Source organism: Cetorhinus maximus, chromosome 2, assembly GCF_964194155.1.
Source record: "Cetorhinus maximus chromosome 2, sCetMax3.hap1.1, whole genome shotgun sequence".
Lineage (NCBI taxonomy): Eukaryota > Metazoa > Chordata > Chondrichthyes > Lamniformes > Cetorhinidae > Cetorhinus > Cetorhinus maximus.
Window position 1 is genome coordinate 216,362,038 of NC_135880.1, and position 22,258 is coordinate 216,384,295.

The 22,258-nt window shown below is 43.3% G+C and overlaps 1 protein-coding gene across 6 annotated transcripts in view; it reads left to right on the forward strand.

Moving 5' to 3' along the window:
- Positions 1-22,258, forward strand: part of alg9 (ALG9 alpha-1,2-mannosyltransferase) — a 242,515-nt gene that overhangs the window by 157,754 nt on the left and 62,503 nt on the right. Inside the window, exon 15 of one of the 6 annotated variants that reach the window (XM_078532483.1) lies at positions 20,958-21,134. The exons of the other annotated variants lie outside the window; for them this stretch is intronic. Within the exon in view, the coding sequence (XP_078388609.1) occupies positions 20,958-21,134 (177 nt within the window). The remainder of the gene's footprint in view (positions 1-20,957; positions 21,135-22,258) is intronic. 6 annotated transcript variants of the gene reach the window in all.

The following is a 22,258-nucleotide window of genomic DNA, read 5'->3' on the forward strand; positions in this document are numbered from 1 at the left end:
AATTAAGGACTGAAGAACATTGCGACAAATTTTTGGGACTCTTAAAGTTCATTTTGAACAAGTTTGAGCAATTCGAATTTTTGCTCCATGTGCACATTGTCGTCAGAACCAGAGAACCATAGAAAACTTACGGCGCAGAAAAAGACCATTCAGCCCACTGTGTCTGCCTGGCACTGAAGGCATATTTGGGGACAATGAGGAAATTCAACACTAACAAAGAGGACTGGCAAAATTACGAACAAAGGTTATATATGGTTTTATGATTTGGTTGAAAGCAAATGATGAGGATAAAGACCATGATGGAGCCAGATGCTTTTGAGGTATCGAAGAGACCACAGTACTATGGGCGATGCTGAAATTAATAAAATTCTGGGCTCACATTATGTCATGACTAAAAATACAATGGCACTGACAGTTATGTTCCATCAAAGGAAGCAGTTGCCAAGTGAGACTGTTGTAGATTACATTCTTGCGTTAAAGAAACTCTCTGATCACTGTGGGCATAGCGTGGACTTCAGAAATTGACCTTAGAGGCACGTTTAACAGAGGCTTAAAGAATAACAAAATCCAGGCCAAGCTTTTGCTAAGGCAATAAACTGACATGGGAAGAGGCTGGCAATGAGGCCAAAGCCATGGAAATGGCAGAAAGAGAGAGCTGCTAATTGCAAGGGAGGTTGAGAGCTGGCAGGGGAGGTCCCAGGATTTCAGCAGGATCCAGGCCACTCTCAGTATCAGAGTCAGAAATTTAGATGCTACTGTTGCCCTGGTAGCTACCAACCATTTTAATGCCCCCATTCCCAGTCAAAGTGCTATGCCTGTGGGAAAGTCAGCCACATCCAGACGGAATACAGGAGTAAAGGAAACGGTAATGTTCCAGGTCGTGGTAAAGCTCCGGACCACAGCCGTATACCAAGTCAAGGTCGTGGTAGATCTAAAGCTGATTCAGGAGTCTGGAAATCCTCATAGGATAGATCTGGAAACAGAAATTGACATTATCGAGCAGGAAGATCAAGAAGTGTACTGAGTCAGAGAGCACGAGAAACAGCACTTGGAATGAGAGCGATAGGGCTGAAGATACTATTCCAGCGCCCACAGTAAAAATGAAAGTCAGAGAGTCACAACTTACTTCCATCGGTAATACAGCTGCAGCCTTGTCTGTTATCTCGGATGGTGAGTAGAAGAAATCCCTGAGTCACATTCCCTCGCACAAAACTGGTGTGAAACTGACTAGTTATTCCAATAACAGTATTCCAGTGCGAGGTCAAGTTAGCGTTAGGATGCATCATCATATTTCAGTCTATTAAATTGCCATTGGTAATAGTAGGAGGGAACAAAGTCTCCCTGATGCAAATAAATTAGCTTAAAAAATAAGGTTAAACTGGGCTGAGTTATTTACAGCAGGAATGAATAAGCATGTCTGACATTGAGAAAGTACTAAGAGAGCACAGAGTGGTCTTTAAGCAAGGAGGACCAAATGATAAACTTAGACATCACAAGACTGAAATCAAGATAAAGGATAATATACAGCCGATATTTTGCAAGGCTCAGCCAGTGCCTTATGTACAGTTAGAAGCAGTAAGTAAAGAGCTGACTAGATTAGAAAAAACATGGTCAAACATAAGAAAACCATGGGAATGAGTCCATGTCAATTTCTTTGAAGTGGAAGGGAAAGAGTTACCTTGTTTTGGTCGATAGCTATAGCAAGTGGATAAATGTTGAGTCTATGCCCAATACCACAAGTGCCAAAATGATTGAGATTCTGAGAAGTTGGTTTGCAGTTTACGGATGTTGGTATCAGATAATGGTCCACAGTTTATGTCAGAAGAGTTTGAAATATTTCTGAATAAGAATGGAGACAAACAAACTCTAATATCACCATATCACCCAGGATCAAATGCTGCTATAGAAAGAAGTGTACAGATTGTGAAGAGGTCTTTGCAGAAGTATTTCCTAGGTGGCAAACAAGGCAGTAATTTCCATGTTTCTCTTTGACACAAGCTAGACAATTTTCTATTCTCTTACAGAATATCCCCACAGTCTACAACAGATTGCTCACCCAATGAGTTAATATTTAAACACGCTCCTAGAACAAGATTTAGTTTGCTTAAGCCTGGCTTCAATAGTAAAGGAAAAGAAAAGCAAGACAAAGGGAAGATGAGTCAAGATACACCAGGCATGAAACTTAGAGAGTTGAGTGCTGGTCAGACGGTCATGTGAGAAACCACTGAGATGATAAAGAGGAGTATGTGATTGCAATTAGTCTCTTTACAGCAACTCCATTCACATACCTAGTGAAGATTGAAGAGAGGGAATCCATCAGTGTCATATAGACCATTTGCATGAAAGAAGAAATCTGACAAAGAGAGAGCATGATAAACCCCCTATGGTCCAAATTCCTCCTATAGTACAAAGTGAAAGTCAAAAAGAAGCTGAAAGTTGCCAGTATTTCAGAATCCACCAGCAAAGCAAAGTGAGTTGGGGTCTTTGAGTAAGACAAATCAATCAATGTCACAGTTCCAACCATTTAGTAGAGCTGATAAACAGAAATCAAAGTTCAGGTTTGACACAGCCAGAGATGTTGAGTGAGCAGAGTCAAGCTAATGGAAATGTAAGGAGTTACCCAGATAGAAAGGGAAAGAAACCAGACAGGTTAATTGAACCTATTTAGGAAGGAAAAAGAAAAATGTTGATCTTTTCATTATTTAACAAAAATTAAATGATATTTTTGTTAAGCACATACTGGTGTTAAGGAAAAACAAATGTTTTTTATACATAAGTTACTCTTAAAATGTTGGTTATATATGTTTTAGTTGTGATTACAGGAACAACAAATTTGCAACCCAACTTGTTAAATTTCAGGTATTGTTGATATTGGTTTAGTTATACTGAATTCTGGGAAATTATGTACATGTATCATTTTGCATTTTAATATATACGTTTTTAAGTTTTTAATTCATTTATGGGATGTGGGCAACTCTGACGAGGTCAGCATTTATTGCCTATCCCTAATTGCTCTTCAGAAGGTGGTGGTGAGCTGCCTTCTTTAACTGCTGCAGTCTCTGTGGTGTAGGTACACCAACAGTGCTGTTAAGGAGGGAGTTCCAGGATTTTGACCCAGCGACAGTGAAGGAACGATGATATATTTCCAAGTCAGGATGGTGAGTGGCTTGGAGGGGAACTTCCAGGTGGTGGTGTTCCCATGTGTCTGCTGCCTTTGTCCTTCTAGATGGTAGTGGCCGTGGGTTTGGAAGGTGCTGCCTAAGGAGCCTTGGTGAGTTCCTGCAGTGCATCTTGTAGGTGATACACAGTGCTGCCAGTGTTCGTTGGTGATGGAGGGAGTGAATGTTTGTGGATGGGGTGCCAATCAAGCTGGCTGCTTTGCCCTGAATGGTGTCCAGCTTCTTGAGTGTTGTTGAAGCTGCAGGCAAGTGGGGAGGTAGTGCAGCATAGAGCCCTCTTTGCTGCTCTGTTGGGGAGGCATAAATAAAGTTAGTTCTATAATGGCTTCCTGCAGTTGATCATGTGTTACATAGAAATATAGAAAATAGAAGCAGCAGTAGGTCATTCGGCCCTTCAAGCCTGATCTGCCATTCAGTACGATCATGGCAGATCCTCTATCTCAACGCCATACTCCCGCTCTCTTCCCATACCCCTTAACACCTTTAGAGCCCAGAAATCTATCTATTTTCTTCTTAAATATATTCAGTGACTTGGCCTCCACAGCCTTCTGTGGTAGAGAATTCCATAGGTTCACCACCCTCTGAATGAAGTAGTTTCTCCTCATCTCAGTCCTAAACAGTCTATTCTGTATCCTGAGATTGTGACCTCTCTTTCTAGACCCCCCATCCAGAGAAAATATCATCCCTGCATCCAGCCTGCCCAGCCCTGTTTGAGTTTTATACATTTCAATGAGATCCACTCTCATTCTTCTAAACACAGTGAACACAGGCCTAGTCAGCCCACTCTCTCCTCATACGACAACCCTGCCATCCCAGGAATCAGTCTGGTGAACCTTCACTGCATTCCCTCTATGGCAAGTATACTGTTATGACCGATGCAGTTGGTTAAGTGGAGTTATTTAAAAATCCCAGAGGGAAACTTTAAACAACTGTCATAACCTACAATTTTAAGTGTTATGTTTGAGATGTGACTCTAAATTCAGGAATCAGGCCATTAGTTCCCGAGGTTTTACATTAAACTAAATGAAACATTTTATTAATTTACACAGGTTAAAAATATATGTATATACACATGGCTACAAATTACTACTGACATAACTTTTAACAAATTCCCAAACTAATCTCCAGTAAGGCAACAGCAACCCATAGACTTACACCAGGCAAAGCATTTTCACCTAACAAATTCAAAATGAGGTTCTTTTCACTTGGTTCCTGTGGAGCCAGTTCGAGGCTTACAGCTGCCTTTTGATCTCACATTGCCTCTGCCCAGCACACCCGAAAACTACTGAAGTTACACCTACCAGCCCCTTGAATATTAATTCTCATTGTATCAACAACCTCTGAACTAAACCCCTCTAACAATAAAACCCTTTTCATAGTACCAACTTTATTAGTAATATAAACATATTGCTTGGCAGCTGCTGGATAAGCATCAGTTTTTACCCCACTTCTTGAATGCTGTATTCAAAAAATGCAAATGCACGCTATCTCTCTTACATATCGAAACTAGTACCTGTCAAAGCATCCAGACCAGCTGGCTTTAATCCAATTAAGACACACCCACAGACTAAACCTCTATTTAAAAGAAAAATATTTCCCAATAATATATATATTAATAGCTTCATGACAATATCCTTCCTTAGGTAAGGAGACCAAAACTGCACACAGTACTCCAGGTGCAGACTCACCCAAGGCCCTGTACAACTGCAGTAAAAACAGTGTTGGTCTTACTTAGTGCAATGTACAACAATGATGAAAGAATGAATCTTTGAAATGTAGTGACTATCGTGTATAAGTGAACACAGCCAGAAATTCTGCACCACAGACAGTCAAATGTATGATTAGTTAGGCTGTTTACATGGTGGTATTGTATGAGGGGGAAATGTTGGCCATGACACCAGGAGAACTCTGCTCCTCTTTGAATAGTGTCACAGATAGGGAGTAAGGGGCAATGGTCTCCTCTTGTTACATGTATCATATATTAAAATTGTAAACCAATTCTTTAGAAATTGATTTATAATTGAGTTACTCTACAATCCATGTTACCATAATGTCCTGTGCCCTGTCCCCTATACCCCTGGTATTTTTAACACCTTCTTGAACAGATGGAGCTATGCTTTCAGATCTCAGATGAAGGATGCCACCTCCTACAATGCAGCATTCCCTTGGCATTGCAACAGGGCACCAGCCTAGCTAGGTTGCAATGCCGCGTGCTAGTCAAACCCACAACCTCCTGACTTGAGAGGTCAGGGTGCTACCTAGCAACAGAGTTAAACTGCAGTAACCTTCGCTTCAGCAATACATTTTGTAGGAAGCAGGCTAAAGTGTTAGTTACACAGTGGAATTACAATTTGAACAGAGGAAGTATGTTAAAACCTCAAGTTGTTAAGATTAGTTAGCTTGGGGTTGAATTCTCACATTAGCTTCAATGGGGAATTGTCCAACATCAGCAAGAATAACACCAAGTGAATGAATAAGGATCTTTATGTGATCGTCATATAACCCAGAACTGAACCAGCTCCAGTATTCTACAGACTACAGCTTGCAACATAAAGAGAATTTTTTAATCTTAAAGATTAGCAAATAGCAAGAATACTGCTAGAACCCAATTAGTCAAAACAAGTTGCAATTTTAAGTGCATTTCATGTTCAATTGTATATAATACTGTATCTCCCTGGGATTTGGAACTGACGCTTGTAATTCTGTGCAGTGGGGTAGAAGTTGAATTACTGACGCAAGTAGTGAAGAAATAAAGCAGGTACTCATATCACCAGCTAAACAAAGCATATCTATGTTCACTTTGCTTTTCCCAGAGTAAGATTTTAACCCTTAGGAGTGTAAGTCACAACATTTGTTGCACCAACCATGCTGAATTCCTGCCCATCCTGTCAGCTTTAGCAAGGTGCCCATGGTAAGCTGGGTGCTCCAGTTGCAATCGCATGTGCACACCGTTGAGCGCCTGATCTCAGTTGCGCTGCTTCTGTGAGCCGAACCTGAGGTTTGTTTGCGCAGCGAATTAGGGAGAATCATCCTAACGTCACAGTTGCAACCGACCTAATGGCAACCCAGAAGGAAAGAACAGTCTGGACCAGTACTCTTATTTCCCAGTTTTTTTTTTGGTCTAGAACTGCCACAGTACTGGATTGGCAGAGGCCCGAAAACCAGTTGCTTATCCTCTTGGTTACAGAAAAGGTATAGCCCAAAGATACCAAAGGAAAGAAAGAACAGGCGCTTTGGGTTAAAACTTGAAATCCAGAAAGATGAAATTGTTTATATTGAAAACTAAAATAATGACCTTTTATCCTGGCACCCTGTTTTCCATTTTATAAATACTGTAGCACCGATCTCAAACGTTTAACATTTTTGCTCTCTGCAACAGCCTTTACTGGCTCACCTTAGAGAGGTCTTTCCTTCTTGCTGAATCTTAAACGTTTAAATCAGTTTTAACTTTTACTACTTTACAGTTTTCTTCTCACTTGCCTGCCACATGACTTGAACTGTGAGCACACAACAAGAGGGCACAAGTGAACAGCCTCCAGCAAGTTTAGAGGCAGAACAGACATGTCGTTGAAGCATGTTATTGTTCTGCCAATTAACCCCTTCCAAAAAAAAAAGGCTAGTAAGCCATCTGATCGCCCCCAGCGTTGGCAGCTCTGCCTTCAGACGGCTAGACTCAACACACTGGAACTCGCTAATCCCCTTCCACCTCTCTCACGTCCACCCCTTTACTCTTTCACAGCCTCCTCTGATCAAAGTATTGTTTCAATTATGACTATGTAGCGCTGTGGGGCATTTTTCTAAGTTGAAGGCATTCTAAGCACAAGTTGCTGTTGATATGGAGTGGGATGGAAAACATAAAAGTAAATATAGAATGAAGTGACCAAATACAGCAGAGAGCATGATGGTTTCCAAGCAGCTGAGACTATGGAAGTGACATCTGCAGCTGGCTAAGAGTGAAATTGTGAAGATGAAAATTTTGGAGGTGATGGAGAGAAATTTTGCAGATCTTTTTGTTGGGTGGTCAACTCATTTAATTGGAGTCCTTAATGCAGCAGGTTGTGAGGAGTGGCTTGATCGCCTCCTAGTGTTCCATGTTTCGTTATTTCACCCCCACATCATTCCTGTACCAAGAGGAGACTGGCCAGCAACCTGCCCAAAGACTTCTGCCATTGCATTTCTTGAGCTGACCACTAGGAGCTGCTCAAGAGTATCCTGGATACACCAGTCCCTCCCAGATGCGACAGATCAGACAGCTTTGCCGTGTGGGAAATGACGGAGTGAAACAGTTTTCTGCCAATTTTCTCCAGCATTTTTTTTCCTGCTCCCTCTGCACCTGAAGCCACCCTTTGGTACCTCATCCAGGTGGCTATACTTTATGTATGAGCCTTAATAATGAATATCAACAGGCTTTTCCACCATATGTGGCACCTGGATTGGCTGAGGAAACTGTGTCCATGCATGCATGCCTTAGGAAGGCAATGGGGGTTACTAAACATCAAACAGGCAAGGGAATCTCGCCAGGTTTTCCCTCATTAATCTACTGACACTAAGAACAGCAGCTGTCCCCTTACAAACACCCCAACTAAGAGCTGAGCCCAGACCAGAGTTTGAGCCAGATTGACACCCCATTGACCTTTATAGCCTAGGTACTGATTGGACAAACTCTCTGATCCATCACCAGACTCCTATAAAACTATTTTAAAAAGGACAAGTATATCTTGGGCAATTTCTGACCAAAGAAAGCCCCAAAGCCACCAGCATTTGTCTGCTCCGCATGACCTTCAACAGTCTCTGGCTTAAGCCAATGCTGTCTACATAATACTACCCCAGCAGATGCTTGTAATAAAATTACATGAAGTGAATACAGGATGTAGAAAATACCTTTTCAGTGTTCCCATATGTTAGTTTGAAAAATAATTCCTAAATCTCTTACTGTGTGCGTCACCAAAGCTGGCTTCACATTGATGATCCACGCCACACTTTTAAGTCAAAGCTACAATGATCAGGTCACTGCCAAAAGCCTAACTTCGAGGCATTACTTTCAGTTTTACTTTCCTCTTGCTGTCTCAAAGAGCAACATCCATTTACCTCTTTCCCCTTTCTCCCCAGCCCATTCCTGCACCCACCCCCCCATGATTGTAAGCCTTCAAATAGGGAGACATAATTGTCTGTATTTAGCGTCCTGTTGAAGGATACCTCATTGACAACAGGTTAGGAGACTGTGAATCTGCGGTGCCTTGTTTCCATGTAGATAAGAATGCAACTGGCCAAGGAGTAAAGACAAGGTTCATTTTAATTTCCTTTCTGCCTCTCCAGACCATGACTGCCAGTGGCAAAGGGAGCAGATAGATGACCTTCTCTCAGAATACGCTCAAAACAGAACAACAGCAGCCACTAGGAGCACTCAAAAACAACTGGCAGCAGCTCTATTCTGATTTTCCTTCTCTTACCTCCACCCTTCCTCAATGTGGAGGCAGTGTTGCCAAAATTCATGATTCCGAAAGAGAATTCCAACTTGGTATCCAAGTAATAGTGTCAGAGTTGTGCCAAAGTACAGACAAAGAAGTTGGCTCTCATTCTGAATCTGCCTGCTATTGGCCACTTCATTTTCAGGTCCTAAGGTCTGGAATTCCCCCCACTAAATCTCTCGCTCTCTCACTCTCTCTCTCTCGCTCTCACTCTCATTGAAGATACTTTGTAAAACTTAGCTCCTTAACCAAATTCTTGGCCACCTGCTCTATTGTCTCCTCCTTTAGCTCAGTGTTAAATTTTTTTGACCCGATTCAAGAGTCACAGATGTTGGAATTCCTGGAGAGCGACCTAGTGAGGTGAGACCAGGAACGCTGAAGCAGAATTGTGGCCATGACCCTAGCCCATGCAGCACAATGTCATGGCTCAGGGCTATCCAAATAGATGCAACATTTGTAGGGTTCTACACATTTGAGACTCTGAGACAAAAAGTGTTCTATTTGTGAACAATCTGCATCGGTAAAAGATTTTGATTCTGAAATCATTGGTGCCTCATTCAAAAAATATCGCAGAATACCCTCTTATTGTGCTTTGTTCAACATCCCACTCTCCTATGATGATAAGATGATTTTTTTTGTAAGCTGCTACTGTTAGAAATGTAGAAAATGTGAGTGAGGTTTGGTACCTAAAGGGTTACATGTGAATCTGAACCATGACAACCACTTTATCTGTGTTTCCCCCTGGTACCAAGAGAACATTAACCAGCAAATTGAGCTGCCCAAATTGTGTTTGATTGACGGTTTGGAAGTCATTTTAGTCTGCAGAAAGCATTAACCTTTTGACAGTGATTGCGGAACTCCACCAAGAACTGAGCCAGTATCAGTTAATTAGAAATATACACAGGAATAGAGCAAGTTCGATGGTTGTGTATATCCCTTCAGTTATAAATTGGAAATGTGTAGCAACTTACTCTGTAACCGTTGTGCAATGCTCCCCTGATGGCCCGGTACAGAAATCTTTCATTTATATATTCGTACGTGGGATGCGGGAGTCACTGGCTGGGCCAGCATTTATTGCCCATTCCTAATTGCCTTTGTTCAGAGGGCATTTGAGAACCAACCACATTGCTCTGGGTCTGGAGCCACATGTAGTCCAGACCAGGACGGCAGATTTCCTTCCCTAAAGGACGAGTAAACCAGATGGGGTTTTTACGACAATCGACAATGGTTTTATGGTCACCATTAGACTTTTTATTCCAGATTTTTATTGAATTTAAATTCCACCATCTGCCATGGGGTGGGATTTGAACTCAGGTCCCCAGAGCAGCACCTTGGGTGTCTGAATACCAGTCCAGTGACAATACCACAATGCCACCGCCTCACCTTGCACTAGCTCCTATTTAGTCATACAGAAAGATCCTGGTTTCGATCCATGGTGTATGCTGAGCTGACTAATCTTGGGAAACTGCTGCAATTGACTTAAACATCTGAGCCTTAAGAATAAAGGAGGTGGCGGAAATGCTATTGGTGACTCCTGCTGCAGACTCTGCGTGCACGGGTTTTGGGCATGGACATCATCACCAGACTTACGTGGGACATTTGGCCACAAGGGGAGGCGCAATGGGTGGTTGGCACCAGATCAACTGACCCTGTGTGAGAAAAGGGGATAAAAATTGGCTTTCCAAGATCCTTCCAAGATGGATGTCGGACAAAAAGGTCAGACAATCTCGAGACAGTGGAGGGGTTGAGAGTGGGGCTGATGAGGTGAACCTGGGGGCCATCAGCCTATATGTGGAAAGTGACAGTGTGATGTGTCTGACGAGGAACAGGAGAGGGAGTCACCAGAGGTAACGGTGCAGGAGCGGGAAGAGAAGCCATTGCAGATGATTCTCGCCTACAAGTGGAGAAATGAGAATGGAACTAGGTGAGTGTAGCCCCAGCTGGCTAGATGGTGGCGGAGAGGCATGAGAGGAGGATGGTGTGGTCAGCTGTGTTATTGTTCATAATGTTATGGTCGAGGAATATGAAGAGGGATCATTAACCCCTGTCACAGTAACGTAGGACGTCATTTGTGACTATGGTAAGAGCCATTTTGGTACTGTGGCGGGGGCAGAAATCTGATTGGAGGGGTTCAAACGTGGAGTTGGGTTTGCGGCACAGAACGAGGAGTTTAAATGAGAGGTGAAAGTGGAACAAGGTGAAAATGCTCAAAAGAGCAGAAAGTGTCAGGGGGACAGACCAAGGTTGGGTGATAAGAGTCACTCTGTCACCTTGGCAGGGCGAGTGGGAAGGATACACAGGCGGGAAGGCTTCATTTACGGGCAAGTTGTCATCACTGCTGAGCCAAAGCAATGTTGATACAATCATCCACAATAAACTCATGGATGGTGAGTGCCTTGTTCTCAAGTGAACCAAAACGCTGTAGAGGGAACAGTGATCCACTGGCAAAGCCCACAGGATCAGCACTGAGGGGATGAGCCGAATGGGAAGGAGATAGAAAAGAGCCCCCCACCCCACACAGCCAGCACACTGGTGGGAAGGTCAGTGAGAGAGTAGGATGGGGTTGTTGTTTGTAAGGAGGCAGCATTACGTGCCTCGATGGGCCTTTCAGAGGATGTCAAGAGAAGCACAGGGGAGAGATGTGGACTTATCTAAGAGGGAATCAAGTCAGGATAGCGACAAGGGAGTAGGAAGGGCGAGGAGTGGGGTAGGGATTTGGAAGGGCACTAGACCTGAGAGGGGAGACATGAAAGGAGGCATGACAACAGGAAGGATGGAGTGTCAGAGGGATAAAGAGAAAAAAATATTTTTTTTTAAGAAAAGGAAAAAAATGTAAGAATGGAAATAGGGGTGTGGGTCCAGGGTGGCAGCCAAAACACACATGCGAATAATCACAGAGATAACTCTAGTTACACAGACTTGGCTATGTAGCAAGATTAGGATACAGATATCCTGGTAGTAAGCGGGGAATGGAAGCAGGACAATAGGAGGGAGTCCAGAGTTAAAATCAGAGGTCCTGTGGTCAATAAAGATGACGTAGCTAGGGCGGAGTCAACGTAGCGCATTGACAAACTGACGTCCAGATGCAGAGACAGGTGTAGCAGGCACGTGGGCCTGGAAGGGACTGTATCGGAGGATGCCACCACTGCAGGTATTTCCATGGGAATGAAGATTCAAGAAGCTGTGTGGGCAGAAATTGGAGCTCACCATATGTTCCAGAAGCAACGAAGAAATGTACTTTGGCTCAGAAGAGTGAATCCCTGGCCAGAAAGCAGACTATGCCCAAAGCTGAAAATCCAGCAGGCCAACCATAGGCTTAGTAGGTAGCTGTGGTGGTGGAGGTTGGGGGGGGGTGTGGAAATCAGCTGAACAAAATTACTTTAAAATTTAAGTAACTGTGCAGCAGGTCAGACGCAGCAGCTGCGTGTGTAGTCCAGTGCAGAAATCTAGCTGTACCGAAAAGTCAATAAAATTGGAAACCAAAGTTGAGAGGGAAAAAACCCAGCACTCGCTGTGGGAAATCCAAGTCCAGCATGGTCTGGCGGAGGAGTGAGGGGGAGAGGCGTGCGCTGGGCGGGCAGTTTAAACTAGCAGTTAGCCAGTAGTGAGGGCTAAAATTCACCCAGTATTAAAGCTAGCGCAACTTAAGCAGTGGAAGATAGGAGGTTGAGGGGGAAAGGGCAAAGGATGGCAACGGATGGTCAAGATTAGAAATGCACACGTGCGGAGCTCCCGAGAGAGCTGCCTGTCCAGTAAGTGCATAAAATTAAGTGGGGCCTATTGCCAATATTAAAGGCCTTTTAAATCTTCCACTCCATTGTCAGAGCTAATTATTTTTTGTGCTGACTGCATTATGGGATGTAGAATTTAAAAGATGTATAATTTGTTCCGATATATTCCAGCATAACTTGCATAGGAAAATTTCTGCCTAGCTGTCTGTCTGTCTGTGTAATAGGTGATTGTAAGCACTCGTTGCTAATTATTTTGAGAACTCGTTCCTGTTAAGAGACCTTGTTATTATTGAGCCTATTCAGGAAGGAAAAGTTTAATTTGTTTTTTTTTTAAGAAGGAGGGAATATTATCTCTTTGGCTGTTTTAAGTATCTATTTCTCTTGCACGCTATGGACTTCCCCTGTAATTCACACCCTTTCCTGGCAGGCCACCCACTCACCTGGCATTGTCTCACTTTTTAAATCTTATTACCTTCCCCCTGCTCTATTGAAGGAAGGAAAAATAGAAAAAAAAAAAGTCACTACGAAAGAATTGACTTTTGAGCAGCCTTCATTAAGATGGAACTTTTGTTTATATGGAGCCTTTCACAACCTCAGGATGTCCCCAAAACTTCACGTCACTGAATGAAGTACTTTCTGAAGCGTAGGCACCGTTGTAATGTATAAAACATGGCAGATAATTTGTGCACAGCAAGCTCTGACCACACCTAACTAGGGTGCCAGTAGAAGTGCCAAGGGAGGCAATGGCCTAGTGGTATTATTGCTGGACTAGTAATCCAGGGACCCAGGGTAATGCTCTGGGGACCCGGGTTTGAACCCTGCCACGGCAGATGGTGGAATTTGAATTCAATAAAAACCTGGAATTAAAAGTCTAATGACCACGAAACCATTGTCGATTGTTTTTAAAATCTCATCTGATTCACTAATGCCCTTTAGGGGAGGAAATCAGCCATCTTTACCTAGTCTGGCCTAAATGTGACTCCAGACCCCTACAGCCATGTGGTTGACTCTTAAATGCCCTCTGAAGAAGGGCAGTTAGGGAGGGGCAATAAATACTGGCCTAACCAGCGACGCCCACACCCCCTGAATGAATAAAAAAGAAATTGACCTTCAGTATTCCCGTGATAGAGTGGCAAGGAATCACAATCAGCCTGTGTCCCCAGTGCAGTCACCTGAGGCTCTGCTGGAAAGTTCACATATGAAGGGCATCTGACGAGGACATGATCGGGCCCTGCTGGGATGCCCCATGTGTTCAGATAGCTACTGACACTCCCCGTCTAAGTTGCAGCGTGATAAAAGGCCACTTTGGCAAGGCACCTGAGGGCTATCTGTAGCCGCGGAACCTTATCCAATTGTAAATTAATGACGTCGAGGGAGGGAGCAAACAAAATACCACCCTTGCATAACGAGCGTTGCTGAAACGCTTTTGCTATGAGGGTTTATTAACAAAGAAAGGAGCAAAAAGCATGGGGAGCATGTGAAGCATAGAGAGTTTGACTTTGTGTCATGTGGAAGACTTGGGTACATGTACTGATATTTAAAAACTCTTGCTACCTTTGCCGTGATAAATATGAAAATTGTTCTGTGCCCCTTGCATCTGTCGTGGCCAACGGACCGGCCAATAGTAGTGCAGCACCTCGAGCTCGCCAGACATGGGCCTGTCACTCCTTAAAGTACTTGCGTCATTCAGGCCTGTTTGTTCCCTCAGGTGGCTGAGGGAAGGTTGAAGTTGGCTGGCTATTGATAAGTGTAGGTCAGGCACATTAGTATGCACTGCACATGCTGGTTCCATGTGAATGCCACTGCTGGCTCTCTCTTTCTTGGTAAGATTTCCCTTCCCCCGTCGGTGGGGGGTGGTGGGGGAGGGGCGCGTGGAGGAAGCCAGAAAAAAAAAAGAGAAATAAAAATTCTGTTTTAAAATCTCTATGAACGACACACAGCTTGATCGAAGAGGCTTCTCAGTAGGAAGCACCAGGAGAGTACGTTGGGTTACTATGGTGACACTCCTCATTTGCATGCCACTGTGCACCTTGACAACCTCAGCATTCACAGATGCTCTCCAAGGAGATCGCTCCAATCAATTTTATTTATTCCAACAAAGAAAATAAAGGTCCATGTTTTCAGCAGTGCTCCCCGAAATATGTAAAGTATATTAAAGTTGTTTTTTATAAACTCATTTTTTCCCGCAGAAGTAACACTTTCCCGCTGGAAACGTTTGGCCGCATTGTAACCAGACACCTTGAATAATAGGAGAAGTCAGATGTGAAGGTGACGGAACTGCACGTGATTCTTACTCGAAGTGATTTTTCCAGCTCTAGTCCATGTTTCCCTCTCTCGTTTACTCTCCTCCTGCACCCCTGGTTTTATGCCGAAGTAGCCATTCTTTCTGTGTGAACCTACATCGAGGCAGTCAGCCGGACGTTTAGCTATCCTGTCCTTCACAGCTGAGCTTGATCCTAACGCCCATTGTTTTATTCATTCATAGGGTGTGAGCATTGCTGGCAAGGTCAGCATTTGTTGCCCACCCCTAATTGCCCTTGAGAAGTTGGCGGCGAACGTCCTTCTCGAACCACTCAGTCCATATAGTGTAGGTACACCCATAGTGCAGTTAGCGAGGGAGCTGCAGGATTTTGACCCAGCGACGGTGAAGGAACGGCCAGTACTGCTGGAGGTAGCAGTGCCTCCTGTCTCGTACACCGAGCCCTGATAATTGCTGGAAACAATTAATGACTTGTGGGGAAATTGTAACAGGGTGTTAACAGGCAAGTCGGTGATGAGTGTTTACATACTCTATGCTCCTGTGCATGTTAATTAGTCACAGTGCTGTTTTCTTTTTTCAATTTCTGCTCCTCTGAAGACGTCGGTTCCGATACCCCAGCCGACTGCTCATTCGTGAGCCTGCACAGTGAACCAGCCTATTCAGCTGTGGAGGTCATCACATCCGAACTCAATCCTATTCAACCTAATGTCAACGTTTGTGCATTTTTAGCTGCAGTCATTGGACGGTAGTTAACAGTAGGAACAAAAACAGGAAATGCTGGAAAAACTCAACAGGCCTGACAGTGTCGAAGGAGAGCGAGGCAAACTTAACATTTCGAGTCCATGTGACCCTTCTACAGAGTCATACGGACTCGAAACGTCAACTCTGTTTCCCTCTCCACCGACGCTGTCAGACCTGCTGAGTTTTTCCAGCATTTTCTGTTTTTTGTTTCAGATTTTCAGCATCCCCGCAGTATTTTGCTTTTAAGTCAGCAGCAGGACCTCGGCTGATCCCACTCCCTTGCCAATAGAGTATTGAAATCGTTCGTAGCCGCTTCATTGCTGCCACCAGTGGGTTCAGATGACTCGGCATAAATTGGGAAACAAACCCGGAAACTTCTAACCTATATTGCTGAGCAACAAGCTCCGCCCACGTGTGCTTTAAAATTACAGTGGGGTTTGTAACTAAGTCATTAGGATCCTAACTTGCTTGGGAAAGTGCCCTGCTATTTGTTTCAGGATGTCCAGTGGTAGCCCTGTGAAAGTCTGTGTTCTTTTAGTTGGGGTTAACTAGGCTGGGAGAAGGGGGTAAGACCACCAACCCCATATTTAGGCTCTTACCATCTCAATCATGCCAATTTTCTCAAGTGAAAATTGGCCCCATTGCCTATTAATGCAAGCAATAATCAAACAGCTCTCACTCTTTCTCTCTCTATCTTTTAATTATGCTTTGGAACTGAAGGATTCTGTATTTCTATGGTGTAAAACAGTGAAGATTTAGAACAAAAGCAAAAATACCTGGAAAAACTCAGCAAGTCTGGCAGCGTCTGCGGAGAGGAACACAGTTAACATTTCGGGTCCGAATGACCCTTCAACAGAACTAAGTAAAAATAGAAGAGAGGTGAAATATAAGCTGGTTTAAGGGGGGGGGTGGGACAAGTAGAGCCAGTGTGTCCGATCCCCCCTTAAACCAGCCTATATTTCACCTCTCTTCAATTTTTCCTTAGTTCTGTTGAAGGGTCATTCGGACTCGAAACGTTAACTGTGCTCCTCTCCGCAGATGCTGCCCGACCTGCTGAGTTTTTCCAGGCATTTTTGTTTTTGTTTTGGATTTCCAGCATCCGCAGTTTTTTGCTTTTATCTTAGTGAAGATTTAGAGATTGATTCCTACATTTAGTCAACAACTCCGTCAATGATCAGGATGGTAGATGGCGAATTAGGCAGAGCTTGGTCTTTTTGTATTCTAACAATTCCTATGTTTCGTAGTAAAACAGCCTGACCGTTTGATTTTAAAAACATCGTTTTTTTTGGTGGGTTTGAAGGAGTTAACTTGCACACTGAGTCAAAGAACACATGACCCACCCAGCATTCCCGCCTGATAAATTTAATGAGGTTCCATTTCACCAGAATGATGAAACGTCACAGTAAATTAACGGTAGGTTAGCGCTGTGTGCCTGATTAGAGCAGTTCAGAGTGTCAATCAACTAATTAAACCATTAAACATGAATGCAGACGAGCTGTTGTGAAAGAATACACTTTTTAACCATTGTTCAACAATTTACGTTTAGTGGGGGAAAAAAATCTCGTCAACAGCGGGTGATAGAACAGAGGCCACTGTATTCTTTCCCCCCCTGTCATCACTGATTATCAGCCAAGGCTTGCATGAAATCAGAGGAGAGCTTTTATTTTTCAAAAGAGGTCGAGCCCAAGGCTACAATGAAATATTTAACTTTGGCTTTCTTCCCAAATAGTTAGTAAACTGTTGTGTGCGCACAAAAAGAAATCATACCCAACACTGGATGAATTGCAGAGAACTATGAACAACTCAGCATGGGAGCATCGACTTTGTAGTTGTTGCATCTTCAGACCCCCTCAGTTGAGTTAGTGCCTTGGGGATCCTCTTGCATCCAAACCCCTATCCTACACAGGGGAATTGAATGAATTTTTGACATACATGAATGTAGGTGGAATTTACCACATTCAGCTAAAAATACCAAATATTGAAAACTAATAATGCCTCTTTTACCATTTGAAATATTACAACAGTAATTTACACTTCTGGATTGTACCTGAATAGACATTAAGCAAAGTTAAGTAGCAGATGGGTGCAGAGAAAGGTCTTTAGGAGGATTTGCAAAGCAGGAAGTAGTTGAGGAGGCAGTGGGTGCTGAGCTAGGGAGTGCCAGAGCCTGAGGTGACACTCGGTAAGGTTGATGGCATCCGACACTGAAGCCTATAGGTGTTAATTGTTGGTGAAGAGGGTGGGTTAGCTCACCCAGGGTTTAATGTCAGACAGGGATGGAGCAAGTGGTAACAGCCCTAGTAACGGGAGGAGTAACAGAACAGAGCATTCTTTGCCTAACTTGCACTGGCCACAGAATTATCATGAAGTTATGAAAACATGGAAGACACACATTACTAGTGAATGTGCTTTTATTTTTTGACCTGTTTTTTGATGCATTGAACAGGCTTCTGTCTGAATGTTGTGTTCCTCAAAGTCCAGACTGTCTAATGTAGGAATGAGCCGGTTTGTCACATGAGTCATTTACTGCTAGCCCAGTCAGTTTTTTGAAATTGCCACCAGTTGATTGCTTAAGCTGTAATCCTTTTTTAAAGTTGAAATCCAAAACCTCATCCACCAAAGAACCAGTTGCTGTCCACTTTACATATTAATAATGGTCAGCCCTATTAGTAGTAATAGTGACCTGCCTAAGGTAGGTCTTCTGCTCATTTCTCCACACGCTCAGATAACTGCATAAATCAGGAAGCTGTTGTCTAAGATGCCCTGCTGCTCTGGAGATTTCACGATAACAATATCTTGTCAAGAGACTCAGCACTGAAATACATGGAATGGCATGAGCCTGCTGTACTTATCAAATATATATGCACTAAACTTGACAGAAGAAGTTAGGTCTTGTCAATTCCAGTATAAATTCCCTTAAAAAGGCATGTTAAGTCTTAATTACTGCCAAACAACTCTCCAGCACTGAAAACTAAATTTAATAAGTGTGGAGTTTCATTCCTTCAGATTTTAATAATTATCGGAGATATAAAACATAAATTTAATTTAAAGGAAACGTTTTTCTCTCTCTTTTATTTCTCTCTCTCTGTCTCTTAATGGAGTCTTTCTTTCCCCCTCTTTATTTTGCTTTCTGAACCTGAAATTGAATTAAATGTTCCAACATACACTTGCTGGTTCACCTTCTGCTCTGCTCATTCAGAATTCTTCAATATGATTATTTAAAGGGATGCAGTTTCTTGCCCTTTGCAGACGGGTGTGAGGCTTTAAGAGGCTTTTATTCTGCTCGCTCTTGTTCATCTGTTTGTAAAATCTGAATAGAATTTGCATCTTTAGAACTTCTGTTGCCTTAAAATAAAATAGTGGAAATGCACGGCCAAAATATAGGTTAACATTTAGGATGTCAATTTTGATAAGGGGTCCTACTTGATGGCACATCCCTTCCAAGTCAGAAGGTTGTGTGGTAAGACCCCACTCCAGGAACTAAGCACATAATCCATGTTGACATTTCAGTGCTGAATTGAAGAAGTACTGTCATTCAGCTGAGACACTAAACCAAGGCTCTGTCTGACTCCTCTGTTATTATCTGCTGCTGTAAAAGTAAAAATGTCATGTCACTGTCCAAAGGAAAGAAGTGAGCTCCCCAGTGTCCTGGCCCACATTCCTTCCCTTAACCAACACCACGGAGAGCAGTTCCTTTGTTACCTCTAAACTTGATTATTCCAACGCACTCCTGGCCAGCCTCCCACGTGCTACCCTCCGTAAACACGAGGTCATCCAAAATTCTGCTGCCCATCTCCTTACTCGCACCAAATCCTGTTCACCCGGCATCCCGATGCTCACTGACCTACACTTTCTCCCAGTCAAGCAATGCCTTGATTTTAAAATTCTCACCCTGGCTTACAAATCTCTCCATGGCCTGACCCCTTCCTATCTCTGTAATCTCCCCCAACCCCAAAACCCTCTCAGATATCTGCACCCATCTAATTCTGGCTTCTTGAGCATCCTTGATTTTAATCACCCCACCATTGGCAGCTGTGCCTTCAGCTGCCTGGGCCCTAAACACTGGAATTCCCTCCCTAAACCTCCCAGCTTCTCTACCTCTCTTTGCTCCTTTAGGATCACTCCTTATAACTTCCCTGCCTGACTAAGCATTTGGCCACCTGCTTATATACCATCTTGTGTATCAAATTTTGTTTTATAATGCCTCTGAAGCACCTCGGGGCATTTTATCATGTTAAAGGTGCTATATAAATACAAGTTTTTTGGGATCTTGCTGTGTGAAAATTGGCTGCCATTTTTGGCTACAAAACAACTGTGGCTACGTTTCAAAATGATAGGAAGCGCTTTAGGATGTCTCAAGATAGTGAAAGGTGTTATATAAATAATTCTTTCCTTACTTAAAAAAGCAAATCTCTTTCTGTTACAGACTCATCTTTCAGTGTCTTGTGTTTTTATCTTAGATTTCCAGGAATTGTGGTTTTTCTTTTATAAGACCATAAGACATAGGAGCAGAAATTAGGCCAATCGGCCCATCGAGTCTGCTCTGCCATTCAATCATGGCTGATAAGTTTCTCAACCCCATTCTCTCGCCTTCTCCCCGTAAACTTCGATCCCCTTACCAATCAAGAACCTATCTATCTCGGTCTTAAATACACTCAATGACCTGGCCTCCACAGCCTTCTGTGGCAATGAATTCCATAGATTCACCACTCTCTAGCTAAAGAAGTTTCTCCTCATCTCTGTTCTAAAAGGTCTTCCCTTTACTCTGAGGCTGTACCCTCGGGTCCTAGTCTCTCCTACTAATGGAAACATCTTCCCCACGTCCACTCTATCCAGGCCTTTCAGTATTCTGTAAGTTTCAATCAGATCCCCCCTCATCCTTCTAAACTCCATCGAATATAGACCCAGAGTCCTCAAACGTTCCTCATATGTTAAGCCTTTCATTCCTGGGATTATATTTGATGTTCTTTTTTCCCTTATTCTCCATTCATTATTCATTAAAAATAAATCCTGATCATGAGGCACCATTTCTAATTATTTTTTTCCAGAATGTACCATAATATCAAGGGCTTTGCTCTTGTGGCAGCCTGAGACTTCAGGGAGATGGTGGCATGCTGGTAATGTCACTGGACTAGTAATCCAGAGACTCAAGCTAATGCCCTGGGTTCAAACCCCATTCAATTAATAAATCTGGAATATAAAACTAATCTCAGTAATTGCGACCATGAAACTATCATCGATTGTCGTAAAAACTCATCTGGTTCACTGACGTCCTTTGGGGAAGGGAACCTGCCATCCTTACCTGGTCTGGCCTACATGTGGCTCCAGACCCACCGCAATGTGGTTGACTCTTAACTGCCCTCTGAAATGGCCTAGCAAGCCACTCAGTTCAAGGGCAGTTAGGGATGGGCAACAAATGGACGCCTATATCCAGTGAGAGAATTTTTTTTTAAAAGGCATGGAAAATGGCCTTTGTTTTCTCTGTGTGGAGATTCCTTTTTAACATTCTGATTGCAATTCTCTGCTTTATTGGATTTGCCAAACATTGTCCCCTGCATAATATCTTTGAGTGGCACAGAAGCAAAGCTGAAGAGCTGAATTCCTTGAGTCGGCGGCTTCTGAATCCTCTGGAGGTGATGAACTGCAGGATTTCAAATGAAGAACTATCATTGCTGATGAAATTGAGTTTTTGGTGGCATAATTATGCGATCAAAAAGAAATGTGACAAGGTGACTTTGTGCCACAGTTCTCCGAGGTACTTTCAATTGCGGTCGATTGCTTTTCAGCATCAAACTTGTTTTAATAAAAATACGATTCAAACTCTCCTCGAGGCATAAACATTCTGTCGAATGAAAGCACCAGGCTAAGTTCTGACTTAACCTTTTCAGTTCATCCAGCACAATTAATGCAGACGGAGCCAACTCACATCGGGGTCCCTGACTCTCAGAAGCATATCCAAAATGAGTGCTGCTCAGTCACGCTTCATAAACAAAAAAGTGATGCAGAATTCATTTTACAACAATAAATAGAAAGAAATTAAAAAGGGTGTAGCGCAGTTTCTTTCTCAATGTTGTGGGGGCGGGGGGGAAAAAAGGACCTGCCTTCTTTTCCTGATGATATTGCCTCTTGTTGGGGCGCCGTTTTATAGATGGCAGCTACCCTTTGGTACTTCACACAGTTGGGTTTAGCAGGATATTGGCCTATATCCTATTGCCCTCATGTAAAAGTAATATAGCATGTTGTCATTCTGTATGGACACGACGGCTTCCCAGCATTCAACATCTGTAATAGCTGTAGGCAAAGAAAAGCTGTTTCCATTAGCTGATGGCACAATAGGTTACATAGATTTGAGGTTTTGGGCAAGAGTTACAGGGGAATGTGAGGAGGAACCTTTTTTCACGCAGCGAGTGGTAATGACCTGGAACTCGCTGCCTACGAAATGGAAGCAGAGACAATGAATGACTTCCAAAGGAAATTGGATGGGCACTTGAGGGAAGCAAACTGGCAGGGCTAAGGGGAATAGAGCAGGGGAATGCGACCGGCTGGATTACTCTGCAGAGAGCCGGCATGGACTCGATGGGGCAAATGGCCTCCCTCTGCGCCGTAATGACTTTATGGCTCTCTCAGACTCTGGGCGGGATTTTCCGCACCCTCCCGCCGCCGGGATCTTCCGGTCCCGCCGCGCATCAATGGACTCCTGGCAGGGACGCCACCACGCCCACAGCGGGTCCCACCCAACGATGGGGCCAGAAAATCCAGGCCTCTGTTTTTTTTTAAAAATTGTTGATCACACGAATCATGTTAATATTTGGGGTGTAAATAATGAAATAGGCTGACCTGCTGTGCATTTCTCACATTTTCTATTTTATTTCCCAGCAT